Below are 19611 nucleotides of genomic sequence, written 5' to 3' on the forward strand. Positions count from 1 at the left end.
CAACAAGGACTCCTGAAAACGGCATTGAATCGAACTCACCACACCTACACTACCATGTTGAGGTTTTGCCTTGCTCAGGCCTGAAAACGGTATTCGCCCAAATCATTCACATGTTGAGCTTCTTTGTGACGCCTAGGGTCTGAAAATAGTGTGGACCCAACTTATTCATACGTTGAGGTTCTTTGTGACGGCCAGGACCCGAAAACGTTATTGGACCTAATTCATTTAGTTGAATCATACTTACACTGCACTTTCATTCTCGCTTCAAAGAAAAAAGTTTGAACCGGTATTATAGATCAACTGATAGCTTTTCTATTTAAGCTGATGTTGCTCGAGGTTGGCAATTATTCGTGTTACGGTGCTGGCTGCTGCTGCCGGCCGCTGATGCTGCAGTGCTATTACTGCTGCTGGGCTGCTTGCTTGGTTGGGCCTGCTTTGCGGCTTGGGCTGCTAGCTAGCTTGCTTTGCTCTTTTTTCTTTTCCCCCAATTATTTGCGGGGTTACATTCTTGTTCGACTCTAGTCGATAGGAATGCAGTAAATGTTCCTTAGATTTGACAAAGATTTCCATGTCAATTTTTATTTGAGTCCGATAAAGCGCGTCCAGGAAATCCACGACTGGACAACAAGCTTAAAAAAGTTCAAATTCCAGGCAGCTAGAGAAATCTGTCCGCGAGTACACTAGGGGTATGTTTAGTTTGCGTCAAAATTGGAAGTTTTGTTGAAATTGAAACGATATGATGAAAAAGTTAAAAATTTATATGTGTAGTAAAGTTTTGATGTGATGGAAAAGTTGGAAGTTTAAAGAAAAAATTTAGAACTAAACTCAGCCTAGAAAAGGTCACACGATATAGTCATTGCAATTGTCACGGATCCAGGTCCTATACAGTACAGAAGAGAACTGTAGCTACAGCGTTCTCTCCTCCACTGCGGAGGATCCAAATTGAATTGTCACATGTCCCCAACGATACTGTTGTGTGGTGTTATCCGGAAGTTTGCTCCCTATTGTCTTAAAGAAAATTCTAGAAGTTCTCTTCCATAATTAGCTTGCAATCCAGTTTTAGAGGATGGTTGTCAGTATGTTAAATCATAAAACGCCATGTAGTGGGACATTTCAATACCCTACTCTGTACTTAATCTTCAATAAATTTGTGTCCTTGATAACGTGCTCACCCCCCCAAAAAAAAAGTACAGAATGAAAAATCATCCCCGGCGGCTACTAGGCTGCCAACCTTTCATTATGCTCGACCAACGTGGCGAACACGTGCGTACGCGCAGGAGCAGGGCGGCGCATCACATCACAGCGAATAGTTGGCAGCCTATTTCAATAGTTAAATATTTGGAGTATCATTTTAGCAAACACACGACAATGCTGGCGCATAATTGGAAATGGATTTTGTCCAGCCGCACAGCCTGACGGTATCACTCACGCACACCAACTGCTCGCTGCTTATATAGCCTCAGGTCATTGGATACGTAACATACTGTTCGCAACGCTATATATATCGCTATCTTGGCAGCCACGATCCCAGCATTCCAAATAAGCTATATAGATCATCATCAAGACTACGTATTATTCACTATTCAGGGCATCCATCGATCAGAGAAGAGAGACGAGCGATCGATGGCTGAGGAGCTGAAGCTGCTGGGGTCGTTGTCCGGCGTGAGCCCGTACGTGATCCGCGCGCAGATGGCGCTCGCCGTCAAGGGCTTGGCGCACGACTACCTCCCCGAGGACCTCACCCGCAAGAGCAAGCTCCTCCTCGACAGCAACCCGGTGCACAAGTCGGTGCCCGTGCTCATCCACAACGGCAAGCCGGTGTGCGACTCGCTGGTCATCGTCGAGTACGTCGACGAGGCGTTCCCCGGCGGCGCCGCCGCGCTGCTCCCCGCCGACCCCTACCACCGCGCCGTCGCTCGCTTCTGGGCCGCCTTCATCGACAGCAAGGTGTTCCCTCCGTGCCTTGCCATTCTGAAGACGGCGGCGGCGGAGGCGGAGGAGGAGAAGGCGGCGAAGGTGAAGGAGACGGTCGAGGCGCTCCAGCTCGTGGAAGGGGCCTTCGGTGAGTGCTCCAAGAGGAAGCCGTTCTTCGGCGGCGACGCCGTCGGGTACCTCGACGTCGTGCTCGGGTGCTACCTGTGCTGGTTCGAGGGGGTGAGCGAGATCGCTGGCGGTGTGTCGCCGCCGCTCCTCGACGCGTCGAGGACGCCGCAGCTGGCCGCGTGGGCGGCGCGCTTCAGATCAGCGGCCGATGCAGTCGGATGCTCGGTTCCTCGGGTGGACAAGGTTGAGGCTTACCTCAACAACGTGCTCAAGCCGAAGTGGAGTGCCGCCGCCGCGGCGTCCAGCCATTAAAATTCCAATCCGTATTTGTATTTTGAAAAGTTTTTGAGCGTACCGTCAAGTACGTTATTGACGGCAGGAAAATGCCAAGAGTTGGACGTACTACTGCTATGAATTATTATTTCAGTGGATTATAGAATCTTGAACACGCGACCTGTCTCTGCTACAAATTGAGATCCTCTGGTTTACTGAAGCTATAAGTAGAGGTGCTACAGATCTATCTGAACTGTTCGATGTACACTTGTACAGTGAGCGGATCAGACTTATCGGTACAGTATTTGTTGATAGCTCCAGTGGTACTATTATATAGTTGGGCCGGTCAGAAATGAACTTCGACGGCGACGGTCCATTATATTTGGGCCTGAACAGGATAGCGCCAGATGTGCGGCCCATATTAGTTGGGCTTGAATGGGATTGCGACTGATGTGCGGCCCATATTAGTTGGGCCGGGAATGTACTTTCTTCGAGTTGGGCATTTGGCGGCCAATTGTACCACCAACTGCATACCGATGGTGCGCGCATCTACGCACGCATGATCGAATGCATGATGTTGCTAAAGTGGCAATCAACATCAAATTCATTTTTCCAACACTGTAAAACCTTTAATATCCTCCTTGATTATCTTGGCAACCGAATAAAAACCAATCAAGGAATCTACTTACGTGAGCACAGTGCAGACAAATGCAACCAAGAAGAGAAGCTAATCCTATGCTACCAACTACAGGCTTCCGGCCTTTTTCTTTTCATTCTTTATTTTTTCCTTTGCATGTTCTACAACAAGCGTGACCCGCGCTAGCTTGTTCTAATTTCTTAATGTAATAGTAATGTATAGGCGTGGCCTAATCTGTTTCATTTTTTCTCATCAGCGATTAAGTTATAACTGGTGGTCCTGCATTGTTCACCCTCCCGCTCCCGATCCCCACCTGATTCGCCGGTCTATTAACGGTCAAGATTGTTCGGGCTTTGGAATGGACGAAGGTCATTGCGCCGCGTAGCACAAAACAAAATTTCCCGAAGGTGACAGCAGCACATCACATTCCGACGTAAGAGTAACAACCTACCTACCGGAGCACTACTCAAGCTATTATATATGTCCACTCACTCGATTCCTTCGACCAAAAAAATTCAACCACCTTATCTATCCGTCTCAAAAAAAAAAAATCATGACCGATCGAATGAATGCGTACCACCACACGAAATTAAAAGCTCAGTATAAAATCAAAATGAATTGGCAAAGCGCTTGGCAAAATCCAATCAAATTCTGTCCTCTCCTGCGAACCAAAGAGAGCTTGGCAACATGGTGGTTGGGGCAGGAGGAGGAGACGAGCTCAAGTTGCTGGGCGTGTGGGATAGCCCGTACGTGAACAGGGTGCAGATCGTGCTCAACCTCAAGGGCCTGAGCTACGAGTACGTCGAGGAGGATCTCATGAACAAGAGCGACCTCCTCCTCGGCTCCAACCCGGTGCACAAGAAGGTCCCCGTGCTCATCCACAACGGCAAGCCCATCGCCGAGTCGCGGGTCATCGTGGAGTACCTCGACGAGGCCTTCGCCGCCGGCGCCGGCGGCAGCACGGGCGCCTCCGTCCTTCCCTCCGACCCCTACGAGCGCGCCGTCGCCCGCTTCTGGGCCGCCTACGTCGACGACAAGGTGGGGTCACCGTGGTACACGATCCTGTTCGCCCGGGAGAGGGGGGAGAAGGTGGAGGCGGCGGCGCGGGCCATCTCGGCGCTGGAGACGGTAGAGGCAGGCGCGTTCAGGGATCGCTCCTCCGAGGGGAAGACGACAAACGCAGCGGCGGCGCCGTTCTTCGGCGGCGACAGCATCGGGTTCGTCGACGTGGTGCTCGGCAGCTACCTGGGGTGGTTCAGGGTGATCGAGAAGATGATCGGCGTCAGGATCATGGACGCGGCGAGGACGCCGCGGCTGGCAGCGTGGGCGGAGCGGTTCGAGGCGGCGGACGCCGTGAGGGGCGTCCTCCCCGACGACGTCGACAAGGTGATCGACTTCTTGCAGGCGTTCCTCCATTAGATTTTAGGGTCGTGTTCGTGTACTCGTGTTGGTGTTCTGCTGTCAACGGCTTGGATTGCTCTGTTCCGTTTACTGTGTAGGGCTGGTAAAAATGTCCCATCGTGTTTCGTGTATCTTGGCCCTAACGGAATTTTATCGTTGTGAATAAGTAGGCCTGAATTGTGCAGGCTTCAATAACTGATGGGCGAATTTGTCATGATGAATTGGGTCAGACCAGCAAGGAATAAGTTCAACTAACGTCCCTCAATTGTACGCTGAGTCTGTATGTGGTCTCCTAACCGCAATACCAGAAATGTGTATCCCTTAACTATATAAAACCATTTAAAAAAGGTCTTGAGACAGTAGAGATACCTGGTTTCGCTGACGTGGCTCCTAATCAGCAAAAAAAAAAAATAAGGCCCACATGTAAGTGAGAAGAAAAAATTCGGGTCAGCAATCCTCTTCAATTTTCTTTTTTCTCTTCTTCTCTTTCGTTTTTGTGTTTGCCCCAGAGGAGGAGCGGCAGCGAGCGACGACGCGTGGCTGAAACAGGCGGAGCGTCCGCGTCGGCGGGCGAGCGGCAGCTCCCGGCGCGGGTAGAGCAGAGGGGCGGGGGACGTGGGGGGGCACAGCGGGCGAGCAGCAATGGGCGAGATGTCGACGTCAAGACCGCTCTAGCTACGCCGCCTTGTGCCAGCGCTCCTCTTGCTCGTGTATGTCATTGCGAGAAGGAGCGCCCCCTCACCCCCCTTGTCTTCTCGTTGGCCCCTCGCCTCCCTTCTCTTCTCGATCGGGCTCGTCGGCCGCCGCGCCCCCCGCTTCCCCCGCCCCTTTGCTTCGCCCGTGCCCGGAGCCGCGCTTGCCCGCCGCAGCCGACGCTCCGCCTGCTCCAGCCACATGCCGCCCCGCTATCGCTCCCCGTCTGCGGCAAACACAGAAATGAAGAGAAGAGAAAAAAGAAAATTGAAGAAGATTGCTGATCCTATAGTTTTTCTTCTCACTTATATATGGGTCCCACATATTTATCTATTTATTTATATACTAGGATGTCACGTCAGTGAAACCAAGCATCTATACTGTCTAAGGATATTTTTTGAACGGTTTTATATAGTTAAGGATACATATTTTTATGGTTTGGGGATCTTAGACAGACTCGTGTACAAGTGAGGAACGTCAGGTAAACTTATTCCGATAAGCAATAACGCCAATAATATTTGGGCTTTGAACGGGGACTGTGATGTGCTTGCGGGCCACAATTTTTGTGTAGGACGTGAAGGTCATCGAGCCGTCTCTGTTATGCTGACCGGTGACCAGTTGCCGCTAATCAGTGACGCAGAGTCACAAATGAACACCATGGCCAGGAGCGCCCTTTTCCGTTGAATGAGAGTGCGTTATACAGAAGAGGAAGGAATCATGTCATCATGTGCGCACTAATCTCTGAGTTAGTGACAAATTGTTGAGCTAAATTGTGCCCTTCGCACGGAACGAAAGGGCCACGAAAGAGCACATTGAAGACATATGTACCTTTCTCCACATTTTCTAAAGAGAAACAAGATTCTCAATGACATGCTGCTAAATGGTGTGGCTGCTAACAATCGTTCTCCCTCTCCTCTATTATGGCTGCTGCTACTACTTCCCTTTCAACAAACAGTGCATGATTCTTTTCAACAGTACAGGCGTTTCATCCAGCCGCCTATATCTCCAAATATCTTCCGTTAAACAGTCATTTGTACTAGTAAACTGAACCCAAAAAAACAGCACGCACTAGCACAGAGGCCTCTAGCAGCCAGCTACTCCAGTCTTGTTGCCACGAGGCAAAATTATCGTCCTAACAAACAAAAACAAAAGGGAGGAAAGAACTTGACCTTCTCCATCATTAGTGACGACCATGCTCGCGACATCAACCGATCAGCTTGGTTCGAAGAACGCTCTCATTACCATCAAGCTGGCCAGGTTCATCGGTACAAGTCTGTCATATCCGGCTATATAACGCCATGGCCAGAGTCGTATAACGTCATAAGCAAACCAAACAAAAAAACCTCACCATCATCGACCCACTTGTTCCTAGCGATCTAGAACGAGAGACTTGGCAATGGCGGGAAGCGGCGAGCTGAAGCTGCTGGGCGTTTGGAGCAGCCCGTACGCGATCAGGGTCCGCGTCGTCCTCAACCTCAAGTCGCTGCCGTACGAGTACGTGGAGGAGAACCTGGGCGACAAGAGCGACCTCCTCCTCGCCTCCAACCCGGTGCACAAGAGCGTCCCCGTCCTGCTCCACGCCGGCCGGCCGGTGAACGAGTCGCAGGTCATCGTGCAGTACATCGACGAGGTCTGGCCGGGCGGCGCCGGGGGACGCCCGTCCGTGATGCCCTCCGACCCCTACGAGCGCGCGGTGGCGCGCTTCTGGGCCGCCTACGTCGACGACAAGGTCCGGCCGGCGTGGCTGGCCATCCTGTTCGGGAGCAAGACGGAGGAGGAGAGGGCGGCGGCGGTGGCGCAGGCCGTGGCGGCGCTGGAGACGCTAGAGGGCGCGTTCGGGGAGTGCTCCAAGGGGAAGCCGTTCTTCGGCGGCGACGGCGTCGGGTTCGTCGACGTCGTGCTCGGCGGCTACCTCGGGTGGTTCACGGCGATCGACAAGCTGATCGGTCGCAGGCTGATTGACCCGGCGAGGACGCCGGCGCTGGCCGCGTGGGAGGAGCGGTTCCGCGCCACCGACGCGGCCAAGGGAGTCGTGCCGGATGACGCCGACAAGCTGCTCGAGTTCAGGCAGACCCTGCTTCGCTGGAGCGCATCCAAAGCAAAGTGAGATGACATGACACGACTGTTTTCGCCATGGTGATGCTGAATCTAAGTATGCTGTACGTGTGTTTGTATAATAAGGAGAAATGCTGCTGCACGATTGAGTTTCCTTGATCGATTCCTCAGCATAGTTTCTTTTTTTTTATCTAGCTATATATTTATAGCGCCATGTTCTTCATAATAAAAGGGCTATTTTAAGCTGTAAATTGCATACATTTGTATTTACATAATAAAAAAATGAATCTTACGTTGTGTTGTTTTTCTGGTTCGCACTTCGCACTGAACAACAGAATTAGGATAAGACAATAAATTGCCTATCAGGAGATAAGAAATATTGAAATATACTTACATAATGGAAGTACTAGCAATCATATAGGAAACAACTGGATGAAATAAACCCAAAATAGGGAATAGTGACTGAAATAAAATAAAAAGTGATGGCAATTTTTTAGAAAAAAAAAAGTTCTTTTGTCCTCAGCGAAGTGTCAATATCACATTCTTTATCTACCGCAAAGAATCCTTCCGATCTTGCTAACTTCACTGAAAACTGACGAGCGTCCTGGCGCAATAAAATAGGCTATTCGGCTGGAAGCTGCAGCGCTAACAGCCTAACATACGCTGAACGTAGCTACGAGACGCTGAAATTTGTATGCTAGCCAGAAAGTTTTGGGACGGGACTGTTTAATTCAGATTAGAATTATTATAATTTGGATTATTATTAGTAAGCTAAAATAAATAGATAGCTTATTATGATAGATTATTATAATCTATAAGCCAGATTACTATAATATGAGATTACTATAGTCTGGTAAGCCACTCTAAAGATGCTTTTTTAGATTATTGGGTAGTTAATAACTAACAAACAGATAATAATCCAGATAAACAAATAGCTACCAACTTATTCTATGTCGGTTTATTATAATTCAGCTAATGATAATTTAGTTCTATAATCTATTATAATCCAGCTTATAATAATTTAGTTCTACAATCTAGATTATAATAATCTTAAGATAAAACAAACGGGACCTTACTTTCTTCACCACCGGAGACCAAACACACGTTTTGATGCAGAGCATATTACCTCTGTTTTTCTTTTGGACTAGATCTCTCTCATGACTTTCTTACGGCTGCCAAGCGGCGTGAGACAAACTGTGCGTTGTGCAGTTTGGCACTTCCCACTCGCCTTACACTTTCTTTATGTCCTTAGGGCATGTTTTGTTCCCGAAAAGAAAATTTTTAGATGTCATATCGGATGTTTGATCAGATGTCAGAAAGGGTTTTTGGACACGAATAGAAAAATTAATTTTATAATACGCTTGGAAACCACGAGACGAATCTTTTGAGCCTAATTAATCCGTCATTAGCACATATGGATTACTGTAGCACTTATGGCTAATCATGGACTAATTAGACTCAAAAGATTCGTCTCGCGATTTTCCCCTAACTGTACAATTAGTTTTTAAATTTATCTATATTTAATAATCTATGCATGTGTCCAAAGATTCAATGTGATGTTTTTGGAAAAAGTTTTTAGAAACTAAACATGGCCTTATCTAACTAGGAAATTAACCACGTTAACCAGAAAAGATTTACTCCCTCCATTCTCAAATACTAACCATTTCTATTATTTAAATTTTATACATAATATAAATATTTCTGAAACTTTTCTTTGGACGAACAACGTCTTGTGCGTTGTTTTATATTGATATAAATGGAAAAAAAATTATGATTATAGTCCTGAAAAGCTATAATAGGAAAGGAAGAAACAAACGACCACCATAGCTGTGTTTAGTTCCATTTAAACTTTCAAAAATTCCGTCACATCAAATGTTTGGATACTTACATGAAACATTAAATGTGGACAAAAAAAACCAATTACACAGTTTGCATGTAAATTGCGAGACGGATCTTTTAAACCTAATTACGCTATGATTTGATAATATGGTGCTACAGTAAACATTTACTAATGACGGATTAATTAGGCTTAATAAATTCGTCTCGCAGTTTACAAGCGGAATCTGTAATTTGTTTTGTTACTAGTCTACATTTAATACTTTAAATATGTGTCCGTATACTTAAAAAAAAATTTGAAGTGGAACTAAACACGGCCCATATGCTGACTGCACATAACTAGACCAAAGGACTAATAGCGCACCAATCGCTATGCGAGATCGGAAGCCACCAGAACCACAACGCAGCCACAACTGAACCGCCCACCAACACGGACAACAGAAGCCAAGAACTACCAGACAACCACCGAGAGGGGTTGCAGAGGGAAAGGGCAAGAGAAAAAAAGATTCATTCCTCCCTCACACAGACCCGCCATCGTCCAAAAACTTTTGCCCAACTGCTCGAAGGCTGAAGGCGGAAACAGGACCTAGGCGACGCCACTAGGAAGGAAGGATAAGACACCAAAGTACCATCGTCGCCCGCCCAGGAAAACTGAAAATGGTTTTCACCCGAGGTGTCCTACCAAGGGGAGACCGGGAGAGCGAGGTGCCTCAATAACGCCCTCTAGAGATATAACAACACTCAAAGGTGTCATCTTTGTTGGCCCAATAAGCCATTGGGCTAGACTCTCACCTGCCGCATCCCCCTGCAGCTGTAGTCGTACTGCCACACCAACCTCTATTGTCGTTGGCATGAGAATTCCGTTCATCAACGCCCCTCCACGGGCCATCCTCAACCTAACTGTGCACCCTAGGCTATCGTAGGATAAATCCGCCTCAAGGACCGAGTACACCTGCCCTCCCCTTAAGTGGATTTGTCCTACCTCCATCGACCTCATCAACCTATGCCATGGGCCAGATCACCACCGGGCCGAACACACCCTCTCTCCCCACGCTAGATCTGGTACGTAACTGTAGCCTGGTGCTGCCGTAGTCTCGATTGTCGTAGGGATTGAGCTCACCTGCCCTTCCTCGGCGTGCATCTAGCCCACGGCGCCATCTCCGGTTGATTTCTTCCTTCACATTTCTCCTCCTCTATGCTATGTCGGGCGCCTAGTATGGAGGGTGGACGCACCACTGCCTCGCTTGCACAGGTCGCTGGCGTGCCGCAGCAGCACCGTGTCGCCTCCCTTGGTCACACCCCGCCACGATGCCACCTGGACTCCAGGTCACCGGTCATCGAAAAGCCCCGATATCGACATTCACATGGACGCATCCCCATCACCTCCACTCCACGACGCGCCGTCTACTCGCTTTCCTAGCTACATTCCACCACTACCATCATAGCGAGCCGTTGGCTTTGCTGGTTGCTCGCTCTGGTGGCAGTGAAGTGGATGAAAGAGGGGATAGGTGGCAGTGGTGGCTAGGGTTGCGCGAGGGTGATGACGCGGACGTGGGGGAAAGGTGTAACACCCTGAAAATTCGACCGACAAAAATCTAAACTCTAAAAATACGGATTTTCAAAAACTTTAAAAAAATTAATTGCATCATGCCGATCCTATTCGCTTATTTTATTTGGATTTGATCTCGAAGTTTACTAACCGTGAGTAAAGAATAGTTAATTAGGAATAAACCATAAAAACAAGTTGGTAAAATAAATATAAACTAAAATAAAGATTAGGTGTGGATAGGAATAAATAAAATATTATCGCGACCATATTTGGATCAATTAAAATACGATGGAATAAGAGTTAACCCTAATTAAAAATTCAAATAGATTAAATAAAAATAAAATATGAGTAATATTAATCTACGGTGAATTCATTAGTTGAGATAACACAAATATTGAGTAAAATGCATATATGCAAAAATTAGGAATTGTTGAATCAAATTTATATGGAAAATACACTAAAATCGGGATAAATAGAAAAGTCACTGTTCATTGCACTCCAGGTGCTCGACACGGTCCCCCTAGCCCCGCCCCCTCCCCTGCCGCGCGCGCCGCTCGCCGCGCGCCGCCCGCCTGTGCGCCGCTCGCCCGCGCGCCGCTCGCCCGCCGCGCCGCCGTCGCTATCATCGCCGTCGCGTCGCCGTCGGCCTCGCGCCGCGTGCCGCCGCCTCGCGCCCCGCGCCGCGCGCCCGCCTGCCGCCACGCGCCCATCCCGTCGCCGCGCCGCGCGCTCGTCCCGCGCCGCGCTACCGTCGCATCACCGCCCGTCGCGTCCCGCCCCTGCCGCGCCGCGCCAACGTCGCCGCTGCCGCCCGTCGCGTCATCCCGAGAACCGTGCCGCCGCCTCGCGCCCCGCGCCCGTGCCGTCACGCGTCGCTCGCCGCCATCCCGTCGCGCCGTCCCATCGCCGCTGCTGCCGCCCGCCGTCGCGTCGTCGCTGCCGAGCCGTCGCCGTCTCTGCTCCGCGCCCCGCGCCGCGCCGCGCGCCGTCCCGTCGCCGCGCGCCGCCGCCACCGCTGTCACATCGCGCGTCGCCGCAGCCGTCGCGTCGCCTCGCGCCGCGCGCCCCCACCTCGCGCCCCACGCCGCCGTCGCGTCTCCCCTCTCTCCCCCCCTTATCTCTTCCCCTCTCCTATATAAACCCCACTATTTCCCCTCTTTCCCTCCATCCTCACCTCCTCTCCTCTACCCGCTCCACCACGCCGTCGCCTCCACGCCGCCGCGCCGCCGTCTCCACGCCGCCGCGCCGTCGCATAGAGTCGCCACACCGCCGCCACGAAGCCGCCGCGCCGCGCCGCGCCTTGGCCGTGCCGCGTTCCCCGCCGCCGTCGCAGCCGCCGTGCGCCGCCGCCGTTGTCGTGCCGCCGCGCCGCCACCTTCGCAACCGCCGCGCCGTCGCCCCGGAACCGCCCCGCCGTGCGTTGCCGCCGTGCGCCGTCGTCGCACCGCCGTCGTCGCCGCTGCCGCCGTCGGTGAGCCGCCCTTCTTCCCCCTCGCGCCCACCGCCGCTGCCGCTCGGGTAGGAGGGAGAGCCGAGAGAGAGAGAAGGAAGAGAAAGAGAAAAGAAGGAAAAAGAGGAAGAGAGAAAAGAGAGAAGAGGGAGAGAGAAAAGAAAAGAAGGAAGAGAAAAAGAAAAGAAAAGAAAAGGAAAAGAAAAAGGGGGAAAAGAGAAGGAAATAAGTAGGAAAAATTAGGAGAAATTTAGGACACTTAAAAATATTAGAATTTAAGTATAGGATTAACGAAAATATAGTATTTGCAAAATAATGCTATAATCATAGATGTATTTAAAAACTAAACAATTAGGTGAATTATATAGATTATTGTAGATTGTTTTAATGATCTCTACAAATGATCAATTCGCGGTAGTGATTTAGATATAATTAATTAGATAAATTCTTATAGGCTATTATAAATTATATTTGGGTAATCTCTATAAGAAATCGATTCACGATAGAAATTCGGATTTAATCACTAGGAATTTTAGACGTATATTATATTTAATCATTTAGTCATAGACTAAATTAAATCGTACAATATTTCTAGGATTCCGTCCGATATTTAGCTCGCGATAGAAATTTCTAACCTATTATATGGATATAATGCTCGGTTAGATTAAATTAAAAACTTATGACAACAAAATATTTATACCCGCAAAATAGTTTGAATCGAAATTGGGTTTGCCTTAGTTCGCGAATAGTAAAGTTAATATAAAAGAATTGACTTACGCGCTCGACCCCCACTTGGATTTATTTGGATTTTACTTGAATTCTAACCGAATTCAAAATCGATTCTTCGCACGTACTTGTAGAGCCCGAGAGAGTTGCGGATCCAAGCGAGGACCAAGACCCGCAAGACCTTGAGCAAGGCAAGTCATCACTATTCTTTGAACATGTTGATCCCAATTGCGAAATTATTTTGTTTACAAATAAAATTGCATGCAATGATGAACATCCTACTTGTGATTATGCCATGCCTTGATTATTGTTTACCCCTCATTCCTTCGTAACCATGTTTACGTATGAGTCCCTAGTCAATTATGACAATTGCTTAGGAATGCTATTCTAGAATTATGCATACTCATATTTATCAAATGCTATATGCTTGGGCAATTACCTTTGGGAAGGTAATTGAGATGCGGCATGTGGAGACATGAGCGCCACATTGCCATGATATTGATGACATGATTTGTGAAAGGAGAAATAAAACTAAACAACTGTTTTCGACTGGGGCGGACGGAGGATTTGGGTGGTATCTGGAAAAGGCTAGTACCGTCCCCGGTCAATTAAGGACCGAGCCATGAAGTTAAGCATGAAACGACCCCCGTACAACCGTACTTCTCGAATGGGTATAGACCTAGCGGATTAGATAGCCGAGCGGAGGCAGTATCCCTGCATAGATGGTTCACCCCTGAGTGAGGCAGGTGCGCTACGATGGGACAGCCGTTGAGGTAGGGCCGAGAGGCGTGCCCTACATCGGTGTCGCCATTGGTAGGACTGCCATGAGTGTGTGAGAGAGAGAACTTAACTTGAACTATAATTTAATATGTGTGTGAGACTTCTCTTTCCCGGGAGCGCCAGAACTCCTCTCACTGCTAGAAACATGGACACCTAGAGTGCATGAGGATTTAAGTTCATGGAGCGGGTACTGCCAATGCGAGGTTATCGAAAAGCTTTGCCGTGACGCGTCTCATGCGTTGGGACGAGGCTCATGTGTTGGGCAGTTGCGGAGTGCGGGTAAAGTGTACATCCACTGCAGTGTGAGTAAACCAAATCTATTCGAATAGCCGTGCTCGTGGTTATTGAGCACCGGGACATGTATTACACTTGGCTAGACTCTAAATTCTTAACCTGTGTGGGATGGGATATTGCATGATGATTTTTATGCTGATGGAGCCACTTCCTGAGAGGTGGGAATGTGGACGTCCTCAGAAAACCATAACGACTCGATGGCGGGAAGCTATCCTTGGGATCACAATGGATGGTGGACAGAACCGTCATTGTTTAATATGAACGCTGGTACTAAAATTTGGTTAGTCTGTGCTAGGTCTTAGGCTTGCGAAAAGAATTACGAAACTGGCTTTGCGCAAAGGAACCATAGCTATCCTTTGAATACCCCTATCATGTGCATTTCTTGCTGTGGTGGCTTGCTGAGTACGGTTGGTACTCACCCTTGCAAATATAAAATTAATCAGAAGTGGGAGATGAAGCTTCGGAGGATCCCTATGCCTACTACCAGGAGGGAGATGAAGACGATGGCACTCAGTAGGTCTTAGTTACGGTCGTTGCCTGTGGCAATGGCATGCCGCTGCCTGAATTCCGCTGCCTTATCTATTTCTGCTTTTGGATGTATTCCGGACCGCTCGGTTCGATGATTTAAGAGAATGCCTGCGGGCTTATGATGTAATAATTAGCACTAGACTCTCGTGTATGTGCTTTTGGTATTTCAGCTATGAACTCGTGTGTACCAGACTACTTGATCCAGGGAAATGGCACTGTTTACACGAATGATTCCTGTTATAGAAACGGGGGTCTACAAAAGGGGACTAGGTTTATTTCTGAAACATTGATTCCAATATACGGTAATATAACTATTTTCAATCAATTAAGTGCTTAGGAAGAAAATCTAAGCCATTTAAAATTCAACGAATGAGGTGATTAAAATGATTCTTTCTTCATTACTTTAGTATAGTTGCTATAAACAATTTAGATTTGCTTATATTTAAGAACGAAGGGGTACTTGTTAGGTGGAATGTAGCCCATTTAACTTCGGCTTAAAACCTGACTGTGATCTACATGCGTTTCATTTTATTTGGGCCTAAATAGGTTGTGATCTACATCCAAAGCCATTGGTTTTTGGCAAAATTTGCTACAGGACACACAAAAAACGTGTAATTGGCTGAGGGACACCGCGAAAACGTGGAGCTGCCCCAGGACACTACAAAAACTGTGTAATTTGCTGTAGGACACTAGCGACATTATTTTATCATTTCCTGATTGAAAGTGGTCTCTTTTTTTCGAAATGCCCAGATTACCCCTGTCGCCATCTATAGCTGACTCGGTCGAGTCGAAACGGGGTCGGTCTCTTTCGTCGCCACACACCACCGAGGAAAAAAATCCCCAATCCCTAACCCTAGCTTGCGGCGGCGGCGGTGGCGAAGGTGGCGGGGGAGGCTTCGGCGACGGCGGCGACGAAGACGGCGGCAACAGCGGCGGCGACGGCGGGCGATGGAGAAGTGACATTGGCAGGGAGGATGGCGACGCCGAGGAAGAAGTTAGCAGTGAAAAGGGCGTCAATGCGGTTGACGAGTTGTGAGGTTCCTTTGAAGGCATTGGACATGTCTTGGGTTCCTGAAGGGTAAGCTTTGTGAACTTTAGTTAGGAAATAGGGTAGGAAGAGTTCTGATTTCCACTGATATGTGTTGCGATGTTTTTTGGGATTTGATTGAAATGTGTTCATTTTATTTGGGTTTTTTTGCCGCGTAGGATGGACGCTAGCTCAGCTTGCAGAGTTGCTATTCGGGTTGGTCCATACGTTGAGTTTCATGACAACGGTAGACCAGAATTTCATGTTTCTCGTGATATTAATTGGGTATTAGACAAGGATACAATTTGCTGGATTAACCTTATTAATGATCTCGTTGGCGAGGTGAAACATAGTTGTTAGCAGGAGATAAGTGTGTCTTATTGGGACAAAAGTGCTAAGAGGTATGCGGAGATAGCTTCCGATAGTTCATTGCTTGATGCATTTGACATGTAATGGGAGATGAGGAGGCTCCCTTTGATTGTTAATGTGAGTGATGACCCACGAAATAGGACCGAGCCTTGTACGGATCAGGGCAATAGTCAAGGGCCGGCTAGTAATGAAACAGGAGATGGACATGTTGCTTGTATTGACCATGTATTAGCAACTCAAGAGAGCCAAGTTGTTGGTCATAAAACTATCAAACCTACTAAGGCATCTAGTAAGAAAAAGGCTGATGATTGGGGTGAGAGTGATGAGGTTGGGTATGTTGGTGTAGATGATGAGAAAGAGAAGTATAACGACTTGGTGTCAGACGATGAGGCAGTTGATCCTGACTATGAGCCAGATTCTGACGAAGACCGAGATGATTTAGCCGTTGACGACGAGGAGGGTTGGAGTCAGTGGCACATGTAACTGATGTAGACAATCCTAAGATAGCTATTGATGTTACATTTGAAGATGGTAATTGTTTTAAAAGGTGCATTAGACAGTATGCAGTACTGAAAGAAGTTGAACTTGCAGTGCCTTATAGCAAATCAAGGAGGTATAGAGCATACTGTAAGGCTCAGCGATGCAAGTGGAGGATTCATGCTTCTAGACTGCCGAATGGGAGAACTTGGCAAGTAAGTAAGCCTACTTGATTTGGAATTTGTTGTTCTCTGATTTTTTTTTTCATGAAAGTTATAATTTGATTTGCTATTTTTTCAGATAAAGAAGCTTCCTTACCCACATAATTGTGCTAGCATAGCTGGTGTGGAGAACAATTGCATGGCCACAAATTCCTGGGTAAGAGATCGTGTGATCAATAAATTGAGGCAAGAACCAACTATTGGTGCTACTACTTTAAAGAAGGTGTTGGAAGAGATGTACAAGATAAAGATTTCCTACTACGTTGTTTGGGACGGCAGACAAATGGCACTTGATGAGATCTTAGGAAAATGGGAGGACAGTTTTGATGCAGCTTACAGCTTCAAAGCAGAATTACAGAGGATAAGTCCTGGATCCATTGTGGAAGTTGATCATGTTTCAGTGAATGGGAAGAACCATTTCAGTAGGATGTTTGTGGCACTAAAACCTTGTGTTGATGGCTTTTTGAATGGTTGCAGACCATATTTAGGGATTGACTCAATAGTACTAACTGGAAAGTGGAGGGGGCAATTGGCATCGGCAATTGGTGTTGATGGCCATAATTGGATGTTTCCTGTTGCCTATGGGGTATTTGAGTCTGAAAGTACAGAAAACTGGGCTTGGTTCATGGATAAGCTTCACATGGCAAAGGGTCCCCAGTGGGTTTGGTTCTGTCCACAGATGCTGGCAAAGGCATTGACACAACTGTGACCAGAGTATTCAACAATGGAGTTGAGCACAGGGAATGCATGAGACACTTGGTGAAGAACTTTCAGAAGAGGTTCAGTGGTGAAGTGTTTGAGAGGAATCTATGGCCTGCCTCAAGAGCCTATAGGCAAGACATATATGAGGGTCACTACAATGAGATGAAAGAGGCATGTCCTAGAGCCACAGAGTGGATTGATGACTTCCATAAGCACATTTGGACTAGAAGTAAATTCTCACCTGTTAGTAAGTGTGACTATGTCACAAATAACATAGCAGAGACCTTCAATAGTTGGATCAGGCATGAGAAATCACTCCCTGTTGTTGATCTGATGGATAAGATCAGACATATGATCATGGAGAGAATTTCTGTTAGGAAAAGGCTTGCTAAGAAGCTGACTGGACAAATTCTGCCAAGTGTTATAAAGACACTGTATGCTAGGAGTAGGGACCTTGGATATAAACTGTACTCAGCCCACAAGCACCTAGGGGAGATAGGTGGCACTGGTAGGGACTTGAAGACATGGAGGCACACTGTTGACTTGAACATTAGAGAATGCAGCTGTAGGCAATGGCAGATAACAGGCATACCTTGCACACATGCAATTTTTCTGATCATTTCAAGGAGGGGGCTTGAATTGGAACAATTTGTTGACGAGTACTACTCTGTTGTAGCATTCAAGAGGGCATATGCTGGTCATGTGGTTCCAATGACAGACAAGACCCAATGGGCTAAGGGTAATATTGGATTCAAGTTACATCCACCTCTATTGAAGAGGTCAGCTAGTAGACCTAGAAGCAGAAGGATTAAGGGGGTGGAAAAAGGTGGAGTAGGGAAAAGAAAGTACAGATGCAAGAGGTGTGGTCAATTTGGCCACACCAAGAAAACCTGCAATGAGCCAGTTCATGACCCAAATGCCCCACCACCAGCCCCACCAAAGCCCAAAAGGAAAAGAGTGAAGAAAGTTGTTCTATCTGTGCAAGATCCTCCATTACAAGAATCAGCAGCAAATGTGTAAGTTCAAAGCTGTGCATTTTTTTACAACTGAAATGTTTAGATTCAAATGTGTAACCCAAACTAGACTAAAAGCTGATTTTATTTGGCATGTTCACATTTTGCAGGTCCACACCTACAAGATCTGGACCATCTGTGGTCACTACTACAAGCCCTATAACAAGGAGCAGGGCAAGGGCTCTCAATTTGGATGTTGCAGCTCCACCCACAAACCAGGAGAAGAATACCAGAAAATCTCCAAGCAAGAAGGCTGGTGGTGGCAAATGAAGTTTATTTTCGCTTTTGTAGATGTGGGTAAGCCTGCTAATGGACTGGATTGGAATGGGTTAAATGGATTGGTTTTGTAGTTGGGTTTGCTTTGGTTGGATTGAAATGGGCACACGCTATAAATGGGTTGGATCGATTTGGATCCACCGGAAAAGAGGATTGGGGCGGTTTGGTGATGGTTATGATTTTTTGAGTATAATGTGGATTCAATCCATGGATTGAACCCATGGATTGTGAATGGTTTCCACTAAGAAGGCTAGATCAGGTCTCAGTCGTGGACAACACACTCCAACGGTCGATGAGACGATGCATGTTCCCTGGTCGATTAACAAGCTGCATCGCGGCCGCCTCCTCCTCCGCTCGCGCTGGCTCCGGCACTGATTCCGCCGCCGGCGGCCTCTTCACATCCGCGGAGGACGGCAACGGCGACACCACGGCTTTGACTGAACAACCGCGTCCACCTGCCTCTCTACCTCCTTCTGCCTCGCCGCCTCCGCCGGAAAGGGAGGCGGCGGCGGCGATAGCAGCGGCTTCTGCCTCGCCGCCCTGGGCGCCGTCGCCGGCGAGGGGGAGGACAAAGGCGGCCGTTGTCCCTGCAGCAGCTGCTGCTGTTGTAGCAGCAGCATCTGCTGGCGGCGGACGTGAGACGGGCTGTAGAACCGGTCGCTCAACATGTAGCCTCCACGGGACGACGACGACGACGCCGCGGTGGCGCCAGACGGGTGGACCATGGCGGCGACGCTAGAACAAGCTGCATCGCGGCCACCGCGTGCTCGGCTTGACAGACGGCGAGGTCGACGCAAACATGTCGCCGACGCTATGAACGCCGGCTTGCTGCTGCCGTTCAGGCTGTGCGTGACGAAATGCATGTTCTGGTTGATGGTGAATCAAATGGGTTTGTGGTCGGGGGTGGATTCTAAATGGTCTGAAATGGTTTGACAGGGTAGACTGAATCCATAGGAAAGGAATGGGTTGGTGCGGTGTGGACTGAGGTGAGAAATGGATTGGATTGGTTTGGATTCTGAAAGGAGATTTGCGGGTTGGGTTGGTTTGAACTATTTGAGCTAACTGCTGTGGTGTGGATTGGGAATGGGGCGGGTCTTAGGCCATTAGCAGGCTTAGATGTGGGATGCAAACATGCCCCTTTAACCTGACTGTATGGCACCATGCCAATATGTGCTATGTGCACTTCTTTTGTATAGCTATCTGCTCTGGGCAGTGTGGTGGCCAATATGTCATATGTGGCTTTTGTATAGACCAAGTTTAA

General features: G+C 48.1%; 3 protein-coding genes across 3 annotated transcripts; all 3 read left to right on the top strand.

Moving 5' to 3' along the window:
- Positions 1–1372: 1372 nt before the first annotated feature.
- On the top strand, positions 1373–2585 carry LOC127752569 (probable glutathione S-transferase GSTU6). Its single transcript, XM_052277979.1, has one exon. The coding sequence runs from the start codon at positions 1624–1626 to the stop codon at positions 2353–2355; it is 732 nt and encodes a 243-aa protein (XP_052133939.1). The 5' UTR covers positions 1373–1623; the 3' UTR covers positions 2356–2585.
- A 958-nt stretch (positions 2586–3543) lies between these two features.
- LOC127786053 (probable glutathione S-transferase GSTU6) lies at positions 3544–4606 on the top strand. Its single transcript, XM_052313381.1, has one exon. It carries the CDS (start codon positions 3641–3643, stop codon positions 4370–4372), a length of 732 nt encoding a protein of 243 aa, XP_052169341.1. The 5' UTR covers positions 3544–3640; the 3' UTR covers positions 4373–4606.
- A 1652-nt stretch (positions 4607–6258) lies between these two features.
- Positions 6259–7410, top strand: LOC127785715 (probable glutathione S-transferase GSTU6). The gene has a single exon (XM_052313114.1). It carries the CDS (start codon positions 6444–6446, stop codon positions 7152–7154), a length of 711 nt encoding a protein of 236 aa, XP_052169074.1. The 5' UTR covers positions 6259–6443; the 3' UTR covers positions 7155–7410.
- The last annotated feature ends 12201 nt before the right edge of the window (positions 7411–19611 follow it).

Source organism: Oryza glaberrima, chromosome 10 (genome assembly GCF_000147395.1).
Source record: "Oryza glaberrima chromosome 10, OglaRS2, whole genome shotgun sequence".
Taxonomy (NCBI): Eukaryota; Viridiplantae; Streptophyta; class Magnoliopsida; order Poales; family Poaceae; genus Oryza; species Oryza glaberrima.

Coding starts and splice junctions, on each gene's coding strand:
- LOC127786053 (XM_052313381.1), top strand. CDS start 3,641: ATGGTGGTTGGGGCAGGAGGAGGAGACGAGCTCAAGTTGCTGGGCGTG.
- LOC127752569 (XM_052277979.1), top strand. CDS start 1,624: ATGGCTGAGGAGCTGAAGCTGCTGGGGTCGTTGTCCGGCGTGAGCCCG.
- LOC127785715 (XM_052313114.1), top strand. CDS start 6,444: ATGGCGGGAAGCGGCGAGCTGAAGCTGCTGGGCGTTTGGAGCAGCCCG.